This window comes from Oreochromis aureus, linkage group 20 (assembly GCF_013358895.1).
Source record: "Oreochromis aureus strain Israel breed Guangdong linkage group 20, ZZ_aureus, whole genome shotgun sequence".
NCBI classification, from domain to species: domain Eukaryota; kingdom Metazoa; phylum Chordata; class Actinopteri; order Cichliformes; family Cichlidae; genus Oreochromis; species Oreochromis aureus.
In genome coordinates this window covers 4,363,695-4,386,786 of record NC_052961.1, presented here as the reverse complement: position 1 = coordinate 4,386,786, position 23,092 = coordinate 4,363,695, and the positions used below count along the sequence as shown (strand labels likewise).

Sequence of the window (23,092 nt, the reverse complement as noted above, 5' to 3'; positions counted from 1 at the left end):
GTAACAAACTGATGAGCAGTTTGCAGCCTCCATTTGTACCTGTTCATGTCTCTACAGTAGAATCACCGTGGCGATCGCTTTAAAGTCTGTTTGTGCTGGTTTTCATCTTTGCTGTGTGCTGTTGGCTTTGTGTTCTGCTATAAGAGGCTTTGTCTAATACTAAGAGACAGATCATACGTGTGTCCTCAATAGGATTTGTGTTGGTGTGTAGGTCTGTAGCCTATCGGTTTCAACTGTTAAATGACAAATGACCTCAGACGTGTGTTTTAGGTCATTTTACACAGTGACATGAAAGTAATGTAACAACTATATAATGAATTACTTTATTCTGGGAGTAATTAAGTAATGTACTGCATTTTTACACGTTTAAGAAAAGTGTCCTGTGTAATGTGAGTAACAATTACTTTTTGAGTGATCACCCCGGCACTGATCATAACAAAGAGGGGAAATGCGTCCACACAGCATGCAAGTAATTTATATGAATGTACTGTGCTTGTTGTGCTGCTTGGTGATGGTGGTGACTCAAAGAGGAGCCAGTGAGAATCGATAAGTCATATCGATAATGATAAATATAACAAATAATACTCAGGGCTCGCAAAATTTCAAAATCTCTGGTAGCCCTTCGGGCAGGCACTCTTCAGTTTTTGGTAGCCCAAAATAAATTTAAGTAGCCCGAATAAAAAAGAGAGCAATTAATTTTTAATGTTTTGTTTCCTTTACAATATTATACATTAAAGTATAATATTGTATGAAACAAAAATTAATCAGAAAATTGTTAAAATACAAATCACAACAACTGTATAAAATTACAATCATCAACTCAAATACTTGTTTCTAATTGAACAGAAATTTCTATGAACTTGTAAGAACTGTGTAGAACATGAATCTGTGTCAGATCCTGAATCTGAAATTTCCACTGAAGTCAAGGGTAAGGGATGAGTGGAACCAAGATCGAGGCCATTTGCTTTTTGAAGTTTGCAAAGACTGCTAAATTTTGCCAATGGTAGTTCACTCTTTGCAACATAGTACGCTTTTGAAAGATTTTTCAGGACTTCTTCTTGTGCTTGGTTTATTTTTAGTATGTTTTTTGCAATTGCTGTTTGTTCTGGGAAAGATATTGCAGACTGGGCAATAATGCATTTCTTGCATTTCTCATGGGTTCTGGTGGGGTCTTTCTTAAAATTACTGGTCCCAGTAACAAAGGCGCTTGGCGACTCAGATATCGAGGGAAACTCACAACACACCCGGCAGAACATCATGTTATTTAGCTCGTCATATTCCAGCCACATAAATTCTTTTGTCCATGAAACCAAAAAAGCTGAGCTTTCTTTTTGCCTCATAGTCTGATTTGTCATAACTTTTCCGTTTTGTGGTAGGCTTTTCATTGGCTGCCCCTTCTTCACCCTGACCTGTCTTATTTGGCTCAGCAGAAGTAAAATACCAGCGTAAATCCTGCTGCTTTTACACACGTACTTACATAACGGTCAGCGATTCTCTGCGCAATCAACCTCTCACATGTTTAAGCTTGCTGTGGGAGATTTCACTTGTCGCGTTTGAATAGTAAGCTAATGAGTGATAAGATGATGTCAGAGGAATTGGTGCGTAATTAATCGTCACTCACCAATCAGTGCTGCCGCTCTCTACACACCGTTCGCGCGATCGCAAAGTGAAAGTGAAAGCAAAAAACAAGCACAAATTCAAACGCGATTTCAATATGTCACATATTGACAGAGGCTCATCGATGCCAATGACATATTACTCAGCTACATTTGCGAAAGAAAATGCAAAAGCATTGACACATATTTTTCCTTCCTATGATAGCCCGACGGGCAGGGCTGAGATAGATTTTGGTAGCCCGACTGGAAAAATCGCTAGCCCCGGGATGTCGGGCTAGCGATTTTGCGAGCCCTGATACTTTACAAAAAGTTAAAAATAACCCAGATGAAAGAAGCTCGATTGAAGGAAAAGTGTAAACAAAACAGGGCAGTTTAGCAAGTAAACCTCTGTGTAAAAATGTACATTAAAATGCTGCAATGAAACAGCAATAAAGTGGCCGTGTAGAGTCCAGTAGCTCATGACATTCAGTAAAGCAAAATAAAACAAATAGAAATGTGCTATTTCTTTAATTCCTTGTGTCTCTTTCACATAACGTCTTCGGTTTGTTGTTGTTCTTCAGATGTGTTGTTGTATTAAAGTGAAAGCCGAGGCCGATGCCACGCCGTGGTCATGGTCTTTACATTCGTTCTGCTCCCAGCGTGCAGCTTTATTCTCAGAAATCGGAGCGTTTTCTTTGCCTGAAGCGGTCGGTCGGGCTCACACAGCAGCGATCGAGCACTGACAGAACGAATCCGTTCAGAACTCCTCATGTGACATTTGTGCCCTGCTGTTAAACCCAGCCAGTTTTCAGTCCTGCTCACGAAGCCGTCGCTGACTCGCGCTTTCGGTATCGGTGCTTTTCATAACCTGTTTGTGTTATGACAGGTGTCCAGCGTTAAACATGTTATTGTTTATTTTTAGAGTTTCTTCGTCTGACTTTAGTTCATGGTTTCACTTTTTGTTTGACTAATGAGCCAAGTGTGACTTTTTATTTAAAGAGGAACCATTATGTTAATTTCCAGCTGTGTGTTTTTTATTCTTGGACTTACTGTAGGGCCTATGAGGGATAATTACACACATACATCGAGGTGAACAAACTTTGTTACCTCGGTTGACACAAATTTTTCAGTTTTCCTGCATTTTTTGGACATTTGTTTAAGTTTGATTTAATTAAACCTTGTTTAAATTCAATTTAGGATTATAAATTATATAAATGATCACAGTCATGGCGGAAGTCCAAAACATGCTTTGGAGGATCTCTAAATTTTAGAGTAGCTTTGCATGACTCACAGTTCAAAATAAGCCTTATTTGTTTTATCATGGTCCTCGGTGCAGCTTCTCAGCTCAACAACAACAACAAATACAGAATATAATGAACCTGTGAGACATTTTAGACACATAAACAATAAAAATGATAAATATGGTAAAACTGGGGTTACAAGCAGAGTTATGTTTGTGATTGTAAGTTTTATTTCTGTACTTTTAGACTGATCCTCAGAGAGGGGGTATGTCGTGATTACAGAAATGTAAAAGTCCACATGATAAGGAAATAAACTGGTTTTGGTTATTTGCTTCATTTCTTTTTTTAATAAAAAGCATCCTGTTCAGCATTATCTCAAAGAGGAATAAGTAGGTAATTAGGCCTTCTGAGATCACCTGAACATCCGCGGTGTTAGAAACCAGTGTGTCTGCTCCACTGTTATTGATCAGCATTAGATAACTGATGATCAGGATGGGAGGAGCTGCTTTTCCCTGCAGAAGATCTCATTCATTTGTTATGTCCAGCCACCAACCCTGGAGGACTTGAGCACCATTTTCCTGCTTTAGCAACCAAACGGTGAATTTAATTATTCTAGAAAATATCACAGCAATGAATCAATAATGGAACTCAGCAAACTGTCCTCTAGGTCCTCACATATGATGCTGCTCAGGTCCAGTTTACTGACTCGGTCTATCTGTCTGTGTCTGTGTGTGTGTGTGTGTGTGTGTGTGTGTGTGTGTGTGTGTGTGTGTGTGTGTGTGTGTGTGTGTGTGTGTGTGTGTGTGTGTGTGTGTGTTCAGCAGGAGCACTGGTTTGAAAAAGCTCTGAGGGAGAAGAAAGGATTTGTCATCAAGAAGATGAAGGAGGATGGCGCGTGTCTGTTCAGAGCTGTCGGTGAGTAATTAACACACTAACCCTAACCATCAAAAATGAACGCCTAACCCTGACCCTTACCCTAAACCTAACCATAACCTAATTGTAACCCTGACACTCAAACCATATTATGAGTCTCAAAAATGCCTTCAAACTCGTGGGGAGTGGGATTTTGGTCCACACAAGTAAACTAAACTTGCAATTTTTGGTCCCCACAAAGATAATAGCCTTATACACACACACACACACACACACACACACACACACACACACACACACACACACACACACACACACAGGGTTGTCTGGCATCTCCTGAGCTGGTTCCCTGCAGTTCCTCTGGCTGACAGCAGATGTCAGTGTTGCAGCAGGTTTGCACTGATGTGTTTACCTGAGTTGTTCCTAAAAAAAAAACGAATAATAAAGATATTTTGCATGTAACACATCTACGAAGCTGAAAAAGGTCTTTGCTGTTTGTTAATGCTCTTGTTTTAGCTAAATTAATTTCATTTATTATGTTTTTTTATTTTACATTTTTACATTTTGTTTTCACCTCGATTAAAATGATTTAGCAGTGTGAGAAACAATCAGGACATAAGAAGCAGAGTCATTGGTGATTATGCGCAGTAATCGTTAGGGTGATCTGATAAATCAGGTAATTTCCCACAATCGTGTCACTTCCTCTCCATGAACAAAAGAGAATGGTGAGCAAGAAAAGAGGTCACACAGTGATCGTTATTTAATGAAAAGCTGGGGAGAAAACCCTGCGGTAATTACCGGGTAACTGTAGCGCCGTAGATAAGGTGGAGCCTTACCAACAGCTGTGAAGCATCAGGTTTTACACAAAGGTGTAGTCAGGGGTGAGAGTGTGATTTGAATAATAATTTCTATTGTAGGTGTTACATGAGCCATCGCGGCTACTTCCTAGTCATTAGCCAGTGTAAAGGTGGTGTTAAGGTGGAGTTTGGAAAGTGGTACAAAAGGAAATCAATTTAAATTCAAGTTAATGACCCCAGCCAGTTCGTCCCGTTACTCAGCAGCCACATCGAAGCACATCTGGGCACTTTGCTTTGAAACGTCGTTTAAATTAACATTTGTTTCAATAATCAGCATGAAATAAAAACGGCAGATACAGAATTTCCAGTTAAGATCTTTTGTGATTTTTTTTCTTTCTTTCTACTTGTTGGTCTCTTATCTGAAACAACCTGATCAGGTGATGTCTGTAGCACACGCTACCATCAAAACACACCAGCAGTCCTGCTCTGCAGTCCAGAGGTCATACTGACACAAGCCTGCTGCTGGGGCTGCTCTGTTGCAACAGGGGGCGCTCTGATGCTGACAGACTGTTCTTTTGTAAGAGTGTGTGTGTGTTGGAAATGTGGGTCACACTGTGAAAGATGAAGGTTTCTGTGTGTGTGTTCCTGTAAGCCACACAGAGGTCCTTTCAGTCGAGTCCAGGTTGTCTTTCAGGTAGAGGCTATTATGTAGCCGCAGTTATATCATCACACTGACCCTGGCCCTGTGTGTGTGTGTGTGTGTGTGTGTGTGTGTGTGTGTGTGTGTGTGTGTGTGTGTGTGTGTGTGTGTGTGTGTGTGTGTGTGTGTTTGCGCTGCCTGTAAGTACCTGTAAACTCACACCTGTCTTCCTGCTGTTAGATAATAAACTGTGGTTGTTCCTGAGTTTCACCCTGTCGACCCAAATACACCGAGCCTTTATGCTAAAAACAAAACACACACATCAAAAATCACTCTTTTTCTTTTCTTTTTAATATGATCATTTACATGCAGCACAGAGAAGCTGAAGTTGCTGTGTAGTTCATTAACTGCATATAAAGGATGGATGTAACCACAGTGGGATCAGTCTTAGGTAGAGTGTTGTTATGAAGCCTCGATGACTGATTTTTGTTGTCGCCATCTTGGTGTTTTGTAACTGGACGTGAAGAGCGGCTGGTGGCTCTGACTGTGACGAGTTGTTGGCTGATGAGGACACTCAGGATAATCCTACCTGACTGTAATCATCATCTTCTTTCAGCTGCTCCCTTTAGGGGTCGCCACAGCGGCTCGTCTCCCTATCTCACCCCGTCTCTACCATCCTCTGTCACACCAACCCTCTGCGTGTCGTCCTTCACTACATCCACAAACCTGCTCTGAGGTCCTCCTCTTTTCCTCCCACCTGACATCATCACCACCACATCTTCAACACCCTTGGTCCAGTATATCCACCGTCCCTCCTCCTAACTTGCCTGTTTTCAGAACTTCTGAACAACTGGTTTTCCCTTTGCAGCCCACAGGAGCCCTCTACTGGCCATTTAAAAGAAGGCGGGTTTAAGGCACTTCAGGACTGGAAGCGACATCTGCCTTTTTTACCGTCTGTGCTCTGAAAGTGAAACCAGAGTTTGCATGTTTTGAGCCATCTTTCTAACAACACAGAGGTTAGCACTGTTGCCTCACAGCAAGCAGGTCCTGGGTTTGAATCCACTATCCAGCCAGGGCCTTTCTGTGTGGTGGTAATATGTTCTCCCCCTGTTTACGTCCTCTTCGGGTACTCTGGCTTTCTCTGCAGTTAGTGGGGTTGGGTTAATTGGTGGTTCTAAATTGGCTGTAGGTGTGAAAGTGGTTGTCTGTCGATGTTAGCCCTGGTGACCTGTGGAGGGTGTGCCCCACCTCGCACCCTGTGGCAGCTGGGATAGGCCCTGAATTAGACAAGCGCAGGAAATTGATTGATCTTCCTAATAGCCAGCAGGGGGCGACGGCGATGCAAAAACAAGTCCAATTAATTGAAGACTTTAGTACTTTCTTGTCATTCTAGTAACTCTTTTAGAAAACAGCATTTTTCTTGTAAACAAAACAATATTTCTTGGTTTCACAGTCGGAGTCACCCTTCTTTCAAAACACCACAGTGGTGATAAGCTCAGCTTGAGGCTTGACTACCACTGATCTCACAGTGGCTACGCCCCTCTTTCAAACATGGTGGATGTTTTAGTTGCAGGTGCTGCAGTGGTTAGTGGAGCCTGACCAAAGGGGGAATTTCAAAGCAGATACTGATTTTTTTTTTTTTTTTTCTTTTATGGGATGTAACCAAATACAACTTGAATAGGTTTTACCGGACCCAGAAGGGTCGCAACCTTGGAGCTGGAACTTGATTTCATATTTGTGTTACCTTCCTCTCCAAACTTATTCCCACATAATGGGTTTAACCCCCAAAGGTGACTGACGACAGAGATCAGCAAACACTGCTCAGACACACTGAAAACCTGCAACACATTCACAGAAAGTGAAGCTGATGCTGTTTCGTACTTCAGATAGGAAAAAAAAAAAGCCGATATAACCGATGTATGATGTTGGGCGAGCGCGACAGAGAGATGTTCGTGCGTATTTTTTGTTTGTTTTTTTAAGTTTACGATTGTGAGCCGATGGACGTGCGCCGTAAAATGACACGTGCGATGAAAGAAAAAAAAAAAGGTGTCATGGTTTCATTTTCTCTGAGTCCACTTGTGGCTCGTCTCGCTTCTGGTTTCAGAGGCCATTTCTTCTCTTTGATGCATTTCCCAGAAATCACCTCTGGTGCGCACACGTTTACTTGAATGTGTTCTTCGCTGGGTCTCTTGTTCTTCTTACACTTACCCGAACCCCTCAGTCAGCGCCATCACCGCGTACAGAAAATCCAGTGATTAACAGACGATGTTTAGGATACCCGAGTTTATGGTCAGAATTATGAGTATCGGGATGTTTTCTGCGGTTTAGGTGAGCCAGCATCGAACAACGGAGGCCCTTAAAAGACATATTTTACAATCCACCCTTTGCCCTTAACATCCTCATTTCTTATTATTTATTTTTCTTTGTTTTTCGGGGGGGGGGTTTATTACCCATGAAAACACATGTTTTCAAAATTTTACTTTTATACTTGGAGCAGCAGTGATGGTCCAGTGTCAAACTCCTGCAGTTGGCCTGACCAGTCAAACCGGTATTTATTATCCTGTTTTTCTTTTAATGCAAAGAAATATAAGTAAACATTCACATTTAATTCATCTGCCAACAAAAGAGGTAATGAACACCCTGGGAAATGTTTAAGAAATAATCCACATTCAGGGTTTTTCCAGGCTCAAAATGGGGAAAAGTTGCAACTACACATAAAAGCCATAAAGCATGAGTTGCCCACATAATCTAGGCAATGAGTCTTGGTGATTTTCCTTTGGTGGAAGGACAAAATCTTCCCTTAACATGCAGGAAAAACCCTGAAATGTGCTTATTAAATGTGTAATGGCACTACAAAAGCACAACACTGTCATATTTAGCGATATAATAATAACTACATACATTTATTTTACTCTTTATGTTACATCCGTTTATATGCCTGTATAGTAATAATGGTCTTACCGCATACTTGACACCTCTGGAGTAAAACTCGCACTGTTCACGCACACACAAAAACAAAAACACACAGCTGATCTCACTTTGATGTGTTAAACCTGTTTTCACACCTTGAAGACCACTTTCTGTTTCGGGTGGGCAGGTGTGTTTTTGCGTGGGTGGGTGAGAGTTGTAGTTTTCCCCCTCGTTGCTGCAGGGGAAACGGCAACATTTCGCATCAATGGCGCAGGGCCCGGGGGGTTGTGACCGTGCCGGGGCCACGGGATGATTTACAGGAAAGACAATGTGGCAGAAAAAAAACAACATTAATTTAGATTTTTCGCTGAGTTTTCAGAGAGTTGCGATGCTTGAAGTGTTTGCATTTCAAGTGATCTTTCTTTCAAAATAAGATTTTGCATTTTAAAGATGGAGTTACCGCACACGGTTTCAGGTTAGATCAGTTTCCAATCTTTTATCATTGCAGGTTTGACTCCTCCTGATGTTCAAATGTCTCAGCATTCCTACCAGATCCAGCAAAAAGAGACGTTTTCTTCTTTTATCTCAGTAACTGCTTGTCTTGTGATCCTTACAGGAAAAGTGAAATGTTGATTTTAGTGCAAAACTCATGTCAATACTTTATGCAGTGATATAATTTTTTTGATATTTTCCCTCTATTTGAAGTCGGCGCTGAAATGAACCCGAGTGTTTAAAGTTACAGCACGATAAGATTAGATCAGTTTCTGACGTGTGCGACTCACTTGATAAAGTCTGTGTGTGTTTTTGTCTTCCTGTCACCTGTAAAGGTTTTTGAGTTCTTTTTAGGTTCAGCAAACTCCTCAGTAACTTTTCATATCAAATGCAATATCGAAAAAATTACATTTTTTCATTCCTCTTTCTTTAATCATCTCATGACCTGTCATGTTTATGAGCTGACATGTAAAGTGTCCTGCCCCCTAGTAGTATTTCAGATGTGAATAAAATAAATAAAACCTTCAGTTGCAGCAGTCAAAGTATCCCAGATATTTTCACTCACTTTAACTGCAAGAAATTCCAAATATTTTACATTTTCTCCTCTTTTAAAACAAGCCCTGAAAAAAAAATCCTGATGTAAACAGATAGTCACAGGTGTTGGTATTACAGACCTGGTGAATGTCCTTCAGGGGAAAAGGCAAAACGTCTCTTGCGTTTCACCTCTGTGCATGCAGGAACGCCTGATGTTGATGGAGGACCTGTAAACACAGTCGGGTGTGAATTCACATTCCTGCTGGGTCATTAAAAATGGCAGACCTGCAGGTATTTCTTTTATTGGCGGGATTGTTGCAAAGGAAAACTCCCACAGTTTGTTGTTACGGAGGTAAAAAGTTGCAAAGGTTTGGCGCTTATCTTGTCCCGACTCTGTTTGTTGTAGAAACAACGCTGAAACTCTTGCTCTAACATTTCTCGCACGTCCGTCTTACGTGCACGAATCGAATGCCAGAGTGAAAGATGCAGAATTTGCCTTTGACAGTTTGCTTTCTAACCTGCTGCTGAGCTCACAGTTTTCACTCCACGGGCTTTGTTTTGCCACCAGATTGTTGGAAAATCTGTCTTCTTTCAAACAATCTTAGCGCCTCCTAACTGCCCACAGAGCTCCATTTTAGTTTGATATTGGATTTAAGGTGGAAAGCAGAAACGATAATTCTTTCTGTCTCAGTCCTGTGACCACGTTTAACACTCGGAGCACAAACAAAGCACAGATCTGTAGAGCAACGTCCTGTTTTTAAAGCACATCAGTGCTAGATGCTTTTTTGCCCTAATTAATCACCATGGAGACTGTAACTGTCAGTTGATGAGCTATGATTGATTTGGCTTCGATTGATCGCTTCTCTCACTCTCTCATTGGTGGTTTTCTTGTGATTGTGTGGAAATGCTAACAATAGGCCGAATTCAGGAGTCGCACCAGTTCCGCTGTGATTTCTCCAGAAACCACACCAACAGCCAAACACCCCGAACAACACTGTGCACATATGTTATGGATTTAACTTCCTCTGTCATGTGATGAAGAAAGTGTGTGTCTGCGTGTGTGTTCAGCCAGTTCAGGGTGGTGACTTTGTCTGGTTGTGTTTCTCAGCTGTTTGCTGCCTAACAACATCTGACACACACACACACACACACACACACACACACACACACACACACACACACACACACACTGATAGAGGAACAGCTGATACCAACACACCTGACCTGACTGCATGCCAACAGCAGCTGCTGCTCAGCAACAAACAGCTGATCTCAAACAGTGTCACATTTATTTATTTATTTTATTTATTATCTCGACTGAAACTTAATAGCTTTAAAATCTGTACAGTACAGAAAAAAGCTGCCTCCAGCGTGTGAGCTGGACCTGAACCATGCAGAGTAAAGTTCAGACGGCTGAGACACGGTGTGTGTTTCCACTGACGACACATCCCTGAGTGTGTGTGGGTGTTTGTGCTTTTTTTATTTAGACCCACGTGTTTGTGGGTTTTTTTCTTTCTCCATATATTAGGAAACGTCTCCCATGTCTGACGTTGTTGTGCAACGGCCGACTGGTCGCAGTCGTGCTCCCAGCATGCTCTGCAGCTGGTCGTGGTTAGTCAGAGGAGTGGAAAGCAGAGTGTGATGAGCGTGTTTCATTGCCGGAGAATTTCATTAGCTCGCATGCGTCCAGTTTCACTTCATGTCGGTTTAGATCAGCCGACTGTGTTTAATAAAAAAAATACTTACTGTCATTGAATGCATCCACAGGTGGATTTCAGGTTTTCAAAGCAGCAGCACCTCGTGACAGGCGGCTCATCCGAACGTGTGGTGCAGCCGGGGCTGGTTTTACTGCATGTTTACTGCAGTTTCCTCAACGCTTTACTGTCAGCGATGAGATCAGGACAGAGTTAGGTTTATAACCCAGCAGGTTTGGCTCGTTAATCAAGGAGTCAGATCAGAATCACGAGGTGTTTGTTGGATTTTTAGCATCAAAGTGTTGCTTTTCCACATTGACTAGTCTGCCATCATTCCTCTCCAAAAAGCCTCAACTTTTAAGGCTGGCATCAAATTCAAAATGAGCTGATAGTTTTCTTCAAATGTTTTCAGTTGAAGCATTTGATATGTTTTCTACATCCTATTGGGAACTGGAGTTTTATTTATGTGTGGCTTATAAATTGAAAACTATGAGTAATGCCATTAGAACACTTTAGAATATATGCCATAGATGTTAAACACAAACAGAGCCATTTAAAAAATAAAAAAGTAAAGATCAAGATTGAATTCACTCTGTCATTTGAGTTGCTTCAGGGTTAATGGTAATTAACAAGATTCCCAGCTCATCAGTAACGTTGACACGCAGACTGGGAGGACTGGGTGGGTTGATGGGATCCCAGCGTCTCCCAGATCCTAAATTCTTGAAGCCGCAGGTCTCCGACAATCTTTTCCAGCCGTGAGTCGCCACTCTCCTCCTTGACTCGGCACTTTGAGTCGTGACTCATTGTTTTGGCTCACACAGCTGTTTGTGGCTCACATGATGTGACAGTCATGTGTCCCAGCTGTCACAGCGTGCACCCTGAGTGGAAAAAGTTCTGCTGCAGAAGTCGTCGACCTTTCAGCCAATCAGGTGACCGAGTCTGCGGGTTGAACTCAAAGACACTTTGGCACTTTAAAGTTTAGATGATTTGTACTGTGGTGAGCTCATGTGTTTATGAGGCTGTGTTTACGGTGAGCAGATCCCAACAAACCAAATGCGGGACAAAACTGTTATCGGGGATTTTACACACAAATAAACGCACAAATGATGCAGGTTCACATTATTTAGCACGTGAACGACAAATAAGCTGAATTTACCTGTCCGGACGAGCTCTCAGGCACGTAAATATTATTCAAAGTTTAAATCTTTTGTAAAGCTTTAAGACTTTTTGTGCCTGAATTGGTGTTTTAAATAACATTTTTGTTGAACTTTATTCTGGAAAAATCATTTTCCCCATGGTTTCATGCCTGCACCCTCTACATGCACGAGGTGTACTTCAAAGCGTGGCCATTTTTGTCCTCGTTCACTTCTTGTTAAAGGACGTACATTTTTTTTTTTTTTTTTAATGAATTCCCCAGAAGGGCAGCGTGTGCTCACCATACGTCCCGTAAACAGACACATTATAACACAGTTTATAAAGTTCTGTTGAAAATCAGGAGTGATTCTCTCCTGAAGTTATTTGATTCTAATAACAAACACCAGGCTCATTCTTCATTGTACAAACATGACTCATTACCTGCACACATCCCGTTAGCTCCTATTGACTGCTGATCATTTAAATGGAATCATTGACACACTCTGAAATTTTCTGGTGGTGTTTACTGTTCTTTGTTCATTCCGTTGCAAAAGTTTACATAAGATCTCTTTTTGAAGTGTCCTCTGAAGTTTTTCATAATGTTATAAAAGAGTGACGGATGAGTCACACCTTATGAAAATCACGCGGTGTTACTTCATGTCCTTATTGTCTGCTGTGCAAACTTTAACTGAATAATAACAGCAGGAAACATCAATGGAATTCTTTCACTACAACCAGCAGCGACTTCTGTTTTTTGACCCTCTCTAAAGACGCAGATTCACTCGCTGGTTGGTTCAACTCGAGTCAGGATGCCTAAAAGTTGAACTTGAAGAAAATGTTGAGATGTTTCTTTGCTGAAGCTGTGGGAGGGTCGGGGGCCTACAGGTGCAGACAATCCAAAGTCAGCCTGCACCTGAAATGAAAGTCTCGTTCTCTGGCCCTGAACTCTCTCACCGTCTGAATGATGATGTTTGGGTCGTCACAGCAGTTAGACTGGAAAGAGGTCAGAGGTCACCTCTTTCCAGAGGAAGTGTCTTCATGAAGAAACCTCACTGAGGGGCACGGGGAAACTCTGACGACCTCCCGCTGCTGCCGATGAGTCACGCAGTGTGTGTTAGAGAGAGAGAGGGACTTGTGTCAGAGTGACCTTTGACCTTGTGTTACTGTAAGAGCAATGTCTGAGTGTTTGTGTCCAGACAGTTTGAATAAACATGGCAGTATGTGAGGTGGACTCTCCATAGTTTCTACATCAGTCTGCTGTGTGTGTGTGTGTGTGTGTGTGTGTGTGTGTGTGTGTGTGTGTGTGTGTGTGTGTGTGTGTGTGTGTGTGTGTGTGTGTGTGTGTGTGTGTGTGTGTGTGTGTGTGTGTGTGTGTGTGTGTGTGTGTGTGTGTGTGTGTGTGTGTCAGAGCACAGAGTACAGAGAGTACAATCTTGAGTTTATGCTGGACACCCGTCGCGTGTTCCCGTTTGTTCCAGCTTGTCTGGTAAACTCCAAACTTGAGTCCTGATTAGTTTTCACAGTCTGTGTCTTCATTGCCTGAATCTGGAGTTACCTGCAGCACTGACGGGTACCTGAGCTAGAAATACAGAGATTGGCTGAGTAATTGATATATTTATTCATTTAGTCAGTTTGTCTTCTGTGTTTCAGAAAATAAAGAAAATGTTAAAATATATAAAGACAATACATATTACAATGTTTAAAAATCCAAATAAAATGTGAAAAAAAAAAATCTATATTCTGAGATATTTAAAACATTAAAAAATCTGTACTAACAATTAAAAAGCTAATTTATAGTGTATATTCATATAAAATAACTTTATAGAATCATATTTAGATGTTTAAAAGCAAATAATTAGCAAAAATACAATGTTTTTTTAAAAAAAAAGTATTACAGCTGATGTTTATGGTTCAACTATGCTGTGATAATCCACATCTGTACTGCTCAGGTGCATTACCACAAATAAGTTGCAACTACCTAACTCTTTCCTGTATACATGAATGTCCTGGAGAGCCAAAAGAAAAACACTGGTGTTTAAAAAAAAAATGTTATTTGGAGTTTTCACAGTTTAACAGATATTTTTAATGGTCAAAATGTAACAGTAACAGTGAACCAGAAAAAATTGCTGACTGCACCTAAAAAATGTGAAAGAAGTCAGGTATCTTCAAAGTTTGCCCAGATGGCCCCAAAATAAGCTTAGTGACCAATATCAAAAATCTCAGTGAGTCTAGAAAATAACTTTCCAGTCGGTGTTCATCTGGAAATTTAGCCTCCCAGCATCAGTTGACTCCACCTGGATTAGTTCCTTTGGGATTCTAACTGTTACGAGACTGAGAGTTATAAAAAGTTGTGGAAAGTTACAGAGATTGTATAACTGTGTGTGTGTTTGGGTGTGTCGGGCATCCTCAGGTGTTTACACCGGCCGTGGTTTCATGCGCACATTTTTGTCATTGTGATTGAAATCATTGTTGTGTACCTGCAGTAGGGCGGAGCTTTTGTGTGGACAGTTCGCCAGGCGTCAAAACAATAAACATGGTATGCATTTGTTCCTCAACTGCCATCTTATCTGTTTGACCGTGATGTTTGGCATCTTCCTGAAGATCACTTACGGTTATCTTCTTCTCGGTCCTTGAAGAGTGTTGACAACAGACACAAGATGCAAATCTTTTTTTCTGCCCATCTAATGAAAAAAATGTGCAAAGTATTTACAAAAAACAAACTCCAAGCGGCTGTATCAGGAAAGAGAAGGAGGATACTTCCCCACCAAAGACTGTAGTTCCTAAAATGGTCCAAAAGGAAGTCAGGTTATATCATTGACTGTTTCAAAAAGCTGTCTGTTTCCACCATTACATCCCCACTGCTCTCTGAACTTAGCATTTAGAAACCTCTAGGGTTCTTTGGTCTCCATCATGCTGGCTGTTTAGATCAAGAAGTGACAAAAGGGTTATTGCTAACCCAACACAAGTCAGTAAACGTCCAACGTTATACTTCATCGGAGAGGTTTTCATTCACAGTTGTCATAGTTTCACTTATTTATGTTTAATGTTTAGAGGCTTATCACTCACTTAGGACCGGTCAGTGACCATCAGCCAGCCACTGCGGAATGGTTGCCAGGTGGTCAGCTAACCATAGGAAAGACAGAAATGTGGTTTCTGTGATTTCTGCAGTTTGAAATTGGTGCAAAGACATTGTTGCACCAATAACCTCCTTGCGATTGCTTTGGGGCGCCAGCAGGATGCCGTGATGCCCTGTGGTTTGTGTGGAAGAAGCTGACTTGTCCTCAAGCGCTTGCCAACTACTCGCTGAGCAGCAGTGAAACTGCAAAGAGTGTGACACAAACCGAAAATGGAGAATGTTCCTCTCCAGAATAAAAGTTTAGCCTTACCACTGAAACCGCTGAGTTTCAAAAGACACAGCTTTTATTTTGAAATCGAGCATTCTTCATCTGTGCAGCAGCCTGATAGAAAAGTGGAAAAGTTGTAGGAATGTTTCCTCAGTTTCACTCACAAAGTTCAGTCTGATTTTAAGGTTTCCATCTCACTTTCAGTGACACAAGTCTAAAACCTGCTGCAGGATTTAAAAAGAACTGGAAGACCTGTACAGAGTGACTGTGTGTGTGTGTGTGTGTGTGTGTGTGATAAGTATAAAGCACCGCTGCTCAGGTCATGGTCACCTCAGCTCGACAAATAAAAGTCTTTTAGTCTTTTAAACTTGTCAAAGTGTCAGGTCGGCTGGAGCTGGTCACTCAAAACCGACCCAGAGTCAGTGCACAGACACACACACACACACACACACACACACACACACACACACACACACACACACACACACACACACACACAGACAAATACAGACACCAACACTGAGCTGTGAGGAAATTTCCTCTTAACTTTCCCCTTGAATTCTCTGCAATCTCCTTGTGAATATCTGAGTTCATGTTGCATTATTTACAAGTAAATAAGTGACTCAGTGTCTAAAGAAACAACACAGTTAAACTTCTGCAGAATCAAAGAAAGGTCAGGCTGCAAGTGAAGAATGAAGGCTTTTTTGAAACATAGTAACAAATACTTAAAAAATAGAAGAAAACTATAAAACAAATCGTATAAAGAATATGAAAACTAGTCAGACAATTTTAGATAAAATGTGTCAGAATTTAACATTTTGATAGGATTAACAGCTCTGAGGGTTGAAACAGCTGGATAAACAGCTGCAGGGAGGTGGACGTTGTGCAGCGAGGTCGTGGAGTGCCAGCTCGCAAACACAAAGGTGTTTTTAGGGTCAGTTAACTGCAGCTGATCTAAACCACTCGTAAGTTTACCTTCAGGTTTTGAACATATTAAAGGACCTAATGAAGTCGCTGCACTTCTCTGTTTGAGGTCGCTGTTATTAAAGCTGACCTCTGACTGGAAGTTGAGGTTCCTGCTTGACAATGAGCTTAATTCTGCAGAAGGAGGAAGGACGTGAGGCCCAGCGGCCCACACGTCACGTCACTGTGGCGCCTCTGTGGTCCACGGCCCACTTCCGAATGTGTAAAACAGGGGTGCTCGCGCTGGCAGCTGGGGGCGGAGCTTCGGAGCTGATAAAGTTCTGCAGAAGAGATGGTGACGTCCCTCTGCTCTCTGATTGGTCAGCTGGAAGCTTGATTACCGAGATATGAATACTGCTACCAAGAATGTTGGTTCTGCTAATATTTGCAATGTCTGATATTTCTAATCAATAATACCTTGTTTTTATTGATCACTATGAACAAATACTAATAATAATGAGATCTAATCAGCAGCAAGAGGATCTGCATGCCTTCTGTCCATGTTAGTGTCCAGCTGCTGATTACTTAAAGTTTGCTTCTGAACTTCAGTACCCAGAAGCCTTTGCTGGTGTTGGCGGTCAGGGTGGAGTCACACTGCGAGTTTCAGATAAAAACTTTATCGACAGCAGTGGTGTAACAAACAAGACGGACACTGTTCTGTGAGGGCCCACCTCTTTCTGAGAAAGCTGTCCAAGCTGACCAATCACAACGCTCGCTGTGGTTTATGTGTGTGTGTGTTTGTGTGTGTGTGTGTGTGTGTGTGTGTGTGTGTGGGTGTGTGGGTGTGTGTGCATGTGGTTTATTATTAATTCTGCAGAAGTCTATCTGTCTTGGTGTGTGTGGTATTTCTCAGCAACCAACTCAAATTCGCCCTTTTGTTTCCTTTTCCTCTGCATCTTGTCTCCTCTCATGTCTCCTACCTCATTTTTTTGTGTCCTGCCTCATCTCCTTGTCTCACATCTCCTCTCCTAGCTTTGGTTTCCTTTTCTGTTTTTTTTTTTTTTTTTTTCTGCCTCATTTCCTTGTGTCTTCTATCGTCTCCTGTCTCCTGTTTGTCTCCTGTTTGTCTCCTCCTATGTTTCCCTTCTCCTCTTGTTGCCTTCTATCTCTTCTCCTTGTTGCATGTGTCCCCTCCTCTCCTGGTTTTCTGCCTTTTGTCCTTGTCTCCTGTCTCTTTTTCTTGTGTCATGCCTTGGATGAACAAAAATTACTCCTAACTCTCAGATGCACCTGTTGCTGCTGAAAAACACTGAACCTGCACAAGCCATCTCGCTGCCCAACCCAAACTTGGCTCTCCAAGGCTTCACGAGGGCAAAACGTGGCCCAAAGGCCAATACTGACCCAATGACCAACAGATCCTGGGGATCCTGCAGTGTAAGGGATGCAGTTTAATGCACCTTGAGACTTAGCAATAAAATAGTCTGAAGAAACGTGCAAAGATGTACGAAGACAACAGCGGTGTGAAAGTTCACGAGATCTTTTGCAAACTCTGCCAGTCAAACTTGTGTCTTTTTGGATGAGCTGCGAAGAAGAAAAGGTGTAATGATATCAAACATATTTATTCTATCAAAAAAAGCTTGAAATTAGACAAACTGACTTGAGTTTTTGGAGTTTGCACTGTCATTTATACCAAACCGTCACGACTTTAGCAAAACTGATTTTATTGCAGCATTAAACACGTGTCTGCATCGATAAACTCACATTAAAAGTCATTTAATGCCAGTATGAGTCAGTGTGGCTATCTGCAAAAAAAAAAATGCTGCCCTTCTTTTACACCATTTTTCTGAGAACTTGTTGGTCAGTAAACGGTGGTTTTTGTGCATGTGTGACTAACCCGCGGGTTAACCTCGCTGCGCTCCAGATCCTGCACCGGGGTGCATGCCACTGCTCTGAGTGGGAGATTACTGGGAGATTCCCTCTTGAATGTTTCTGAGATATATATACAAACACACACACATACACCTGCTGCTGCTCAGCCGTGTGTGTGTGTGTGTGTGTGTGTGTGTGTGTGTCAGTTGTGTTATGAGTGTGTCACTTTGCAGCCATACCGCCGTGTTTATGCACAAAAACACGAAGCAAACCGCTGGTGAGAAAAAGGAAGTCATCAGGGGGGTTCTGAGAATTACTGCGGTAACAGATCATGTGACTTTTTGTAAACTGAACCAAAATGGGGCTCATTTACATCCCACCGCCATCTCAGACAGGAAGTGTGTTTGTGTGACATTATTTTTGTTTGTGTTGACTTTTTTCTGCTTCTCTATTTTTTTGACATCTAATGCGAAAACTGGCTAATAAACAGTGAAAATAATCTGCATGTTAAATCAAAGGGAAATGAGCAACAGATTGATCAATTAATATTGTTTTAATGTGTTTTTAGTTTTTTTTTTTTTTTTAATCCAACACTTGGCTTTGAAGTCAGGGTTCACAGACTAAATATATTATGCATCCGCTGTCAGCAGCATAAGTTTTGTCATTTCCTTGCAGCACTGAAAGTGTTGTTTTTTTGGGGGGTTTTTGACCAGTGCTGAAAGTGCATTGCTTCTGTGCAGACTCAGGACCAGCTGCAAAGGGCCGGGCAGGCAGTGCAGGGGACACTAAAGCTGCAGTCAGGGCTGCAGCGTTGGTCCCTGCTTGCATGCACAGCTGTGCAACTACAATGGCGGGCGCTCAGGCCGCCCTGGACTCGCCACAGTCCTCCTTAGCTTTTTGTTCCCTTTCCACACAAAAGGTCAAATCAAAATTTCAAGGCACACATGTTGTCATATCTGCTCAAAACAGTGGTTATGTCCTCCGATTACAAGCATTCCTGAATTATTATTATTATTATTATTATTATAATCATTATTATTGTTATTGAATTGTCAGATGAAACCACTTTTGAGCGTGACGCCTGCAATTGTTCTACTTTGCAGTAATCCTCACTAGCTTATAAATTACAGATCAATGCTCTTTTACAGGAGACAAGGGTTTTATCAGGAGGGATGTTTGGTTTCCAACTGTCTCTTAACTAACACCAAGATAGCGTCTACAGTCTTTCCAGCCAATGACACACTCAGGCTCCTTACATCAATAGTATGAGGCTATAAAACATAACTTTTACAGTAAATTGAAATGTCTTTTTCTGCAGCTAGAGTAGTAATGTTTGGTGAACACAAAAATCACGAAGCGCACCTGAACTTGGCTTAAAACGCACTATTTTGGAGCCACATCCTACAGGATAGGTGTCACAATCTGCAGCATGAGCTGAAAGAGGAGACAGAGTGATCAAAGAGGCATTTTCAGTTTTCTGCTGCAGAGTCTCCGTCTCTGTGCGATTCAGGAATCTCTGACCTCCTGCAGTGATGTATTGACTAAATGCCGGTAACACTGACCTGCTCAAGGTTTAAAAAGAATCGAGAGCTGCACCACAAGCCAAAACCAAACCAGAACACAGCCGTTCCCATAGGTTGACGTGACCTTTGTGCATCCACTGCCATTTGCAAAGTTGTCAACGGCAAGCAGAAACTTCCAGTAAAACTTTCCACACCGAAATATTAGGCGGCCCGAGAGGGCTTCTGAGCGGTCAAATATGTAGAGCCCATCGGCTGTAGTGTACACCAGGTTTTAAAAACTTTGCGTACATGAATGCATGCAATCATGCATGCACATGAATTAAAACATTTTTTTTTTTTTTTTTTGTAAAGTTGCAGAGGCCGAGAATGAGGACTGAAAAGAAGAGACAAAGCTTTGCGTCGTCTTAAAAAGACAAAACGGGGTCCATACTCCACTTAACAGACTGCAACAGCACATGATGCTCTCACAAAAACTAACTTCTCTCAGCACAGTCTAAACCCAGCTCACTGTTCTCAGTGAGTCCAGTGCTAACGAGTGCCGGGAAGAGCCGACGTCAAAGGATCACAAAGTGACCTCACTAGCCTCAAGTGATTCATTAGTGGAAAATTAAATCCGCTTCCTCGTGGAAATCACCTACAGTATTCCTGCACATCCCGAAAAAATCTTTAAAGTCTTTAGAATTAGTCCAAACATCCGTTTTCTTAAATGCATATCCAGTTTAGGGCTGTAGGGGGCTGGAGCTGTCACAGCAACAGGTCTCTAGTGTATCACAGCAACAGGACACAGTTAATTTTTTTTTTATTGGAGAAAAAATGTCTTCAGTCATTCAGAAGTCTTAAAAGTGCTGAATCCGTTGGTAGCCAGGATGCTCGTATCGTTAGCATGTCTGCTGGCCAGCAGTGAGATGGAGAAAATCAGCCATCATTGTTAAACTGACCCTGCACGTGTATACAGGCATTTCAAACTTCAGGTGACTGAAATCAAGACAGGGAAACTAGTTAGTCGACATATGTTTGCTTGTGGTGGATGCGAACAGCGACGCGACCCTAATGTATTCGTATTTTTCAGTATTTTTGGTTGTTGTGATTTAGTTATCAATTTAATTCTGAGTGGCATTGATAAAAACCTCTTAAATCTGTTTAATATTCTGGCAAATTACCAGCATTTATACAAGTCCCAAATTAATTGACCCTTCCTGTGTGTGTGTCTCAGCTGATCAGGTTTATGGAGACCAGGACATGCATGAAGTGGTGCGGAAACACTGTATGGACTATCTGGTGAGTAGACTCGTCCTTTTTTCCTCCTCCTGTGTTGCTCTTACAGTTTGAGTCTGTGTTAATAAAGTTTTTGCTTTTGGCATTCAGATGAAGAACGCAGATTATTTCTCCAACTACGTGACAGAGGACTTCACCACATACATCAACAGGAAGAGGAAAAACAACTGCCATGGCAACCACATCGAGATGCAGGCCATGGCGGAGATGTACAACAGGCCAGTGGAGGTTTACCAGTACAGCACAGGTGAGTCAAGAAACGACCCTTTTCGCCATCGCCGTCAGCCAGTCGCATCCATCTAACAACCTCCTCCTCCTCTTCCTCCAGAACCAATCAACACGTTCCACGGCATCCATCAGAACCACGACGAACCAATCAGAGTGAGCTACCACCGCAACATCCACTACAACTCTGTGGTTAATCCCAACAAGGCCACGATCGGGGTCGGACTGGGACTGCCCGCCTTCAAACCTGGGGTACAAAAACCAAACTCGCTCAGCACATCAGACTGACTTTAGTTATCCTAAAAGTTGGGAAATCCCAGTTCTGCCAGTTCTGCAAAACCACAACAAGTAACACAATAAATAAGGAGTAAAGTTCAGTAAACTAGAGTATGACAAATCGGTAAAACTACTAGGCGAATCAAGCTTGATTTTATACACCTGTGGCCAATGAAGTGATTGAAACACCTGAGTTTAATGATTTGGATGGGAGAGCGAAGACTTCTGCCTAATGCACCTCCATACCATCAGAGATGCAGGCTTTTAACTGAGCTGCATGGTCTCTCGCCTCCATAGCAGGACAAAATTAAAGTTGTCTGATCACAGAACAGTTTTCCACTTTGTCTCAGTTCAATCTAAATGACCTTTGCCCCAGAAAAGATGGCGGCAGCATTTCTGGAACATGTTCACGTGTGGTTTCTTCTTTGCAGCTTTTGCCTGCATTTGTTTGGATGGCACAGAGAACAGGCTGTGTTCACGGACAGTGATTCCTGGAGTGTTCCTGAGCCCAAGCACTGATTTCCATGACTGAATCATGACTGTTTTAAATGCAGTGCCGCCTGACAGTCCAAAGATCACGGGCATCCAATATTGATTTTCAGCCTTGCTTTCTGCGCCAGAAATTTCTCAAGATGATGTACTTCAGCATGCAGAGTCCAGTTTTTTTGCAGACTGGTGAACCTCTGTCCATCTTTAATTTTGAGAAACTCCGCCTCTTTAAGACGCTCTTTTCACACCCAATCGTGTTGCTGACCTTTTGCCAATTAATCTAATTAGTTGCAGTTAATGTTTTCTGTGTTGTATTGTGAATAATAGAAGAGTTTGCTGGTTCCAAATCATTGCATTCAGTTTTTGATTACACAGTGTCGGGGTCGTTATGGTCTCGTGTCGTCTGTTTAACAGGCCTGAAAACAACTTCTTGAAACATGCCGTTTATATGTACAGTAGAGGGGGCAGATCAAAGCCTACAAGTCTCAGACTTGGCACGGTTTTTTGATGAAAACTTTCCTGTGAATGCTGTAACGAAACATTTGTCTATAGCTCCAGCGCTTCAAGATTTGTCATGCAGAAACTTATTTTTATGTAGATGCATGCCTGTTTTCAGTTCAGCGACTCTTTGAAGGCGCTGTTTCCGTCTGTGACTCCATATCTCTGCTGCTGCGTGGTTTCAAAATGACAACAGAGATACGAGATGGTCTCAAATGGATACTCAGCCCCCTCTTTACACTTTGTAAAGACGTAGTCTGAGTTTTATCATCTCAGCTGAGATTGTCTGTGTTAACCGTCCTGTCCCCCCCGGGGGGGGGGGGGTTAGTGTCACAGACCGTGGCTAGAATCGCCTGGTTCAGGATTTATAGAGTTTAAATTGATGTGATTGATATGCAGGCAGAAGTAAAATTTATGAAGGGCTTTAAGTTTGACATATTGTGCCTTGTTTTGTCTCCTTTTCCCAATCACAAATAAAATCTGACCAAATCCAGGGTTAAAGAAAACTGCTGCTCTAGCTGATATTTAGCATTTTAGCTCGAGGAGTTGTGTGTATAATAAATATATTTCCTCCTCCTCGCAGTACGCAGACCAGTCTCTTATGAAGTCGGCCATCAAGACGTCAGAGGAGTCGTGGATCGAGCAGCAGATGCTGGAGGACAAAAAGAGGGCAACGGACTGGGAGGCCACCAACGAGGCCATCGAGGAGCAGGTGGCCCGGGAGTCTTACCTGCAGTGGCTGCGGGACCAGGAGAAACAGGCCAGACAGGTGGGACGGGG

At 42.1% G+C, this 23,092-nt stretch overlaps 1 protein-coding gene across 2 annotated transcripts in view; it reads left to right on the top strand.

Moving 5' to 3' along the window:
- Positions 1-23,092, top strand: part of otud5a (OTU deubiquitinase 5a) — a 37,084-nt gene that overhangs the window by 3,970 nt on the left and 10,022 nt on the right. Inside the window, exons 2-6 of one of the 2 annotated variants that reach the window (XM_039604630.1) lie at positions 3,661-3,751; positions 20,763-20,827; positions 20,915-21,071; positions 21,153-21,301; positions 22,896-23,081. In XM_039604630.1, coding sequence (XP_039460564.1) covers positions 3,661-3,751; positions 20,763-20,827; positions 20,915-21,071; positions 21,153-21,301; positions 22,896-23,081 — 648 coding nt within the window. Of the gene's footprint in view, positions 1-3,657; positions 3,752-20,762; positions 20,828-20,914; positions 21,072-21,152; positions 21,302-22,895; positions 23,082-23,092 lie in introns of both variants that reach the window. The other variant, XM_031759111.2, reaches the window with a different exon arrangement.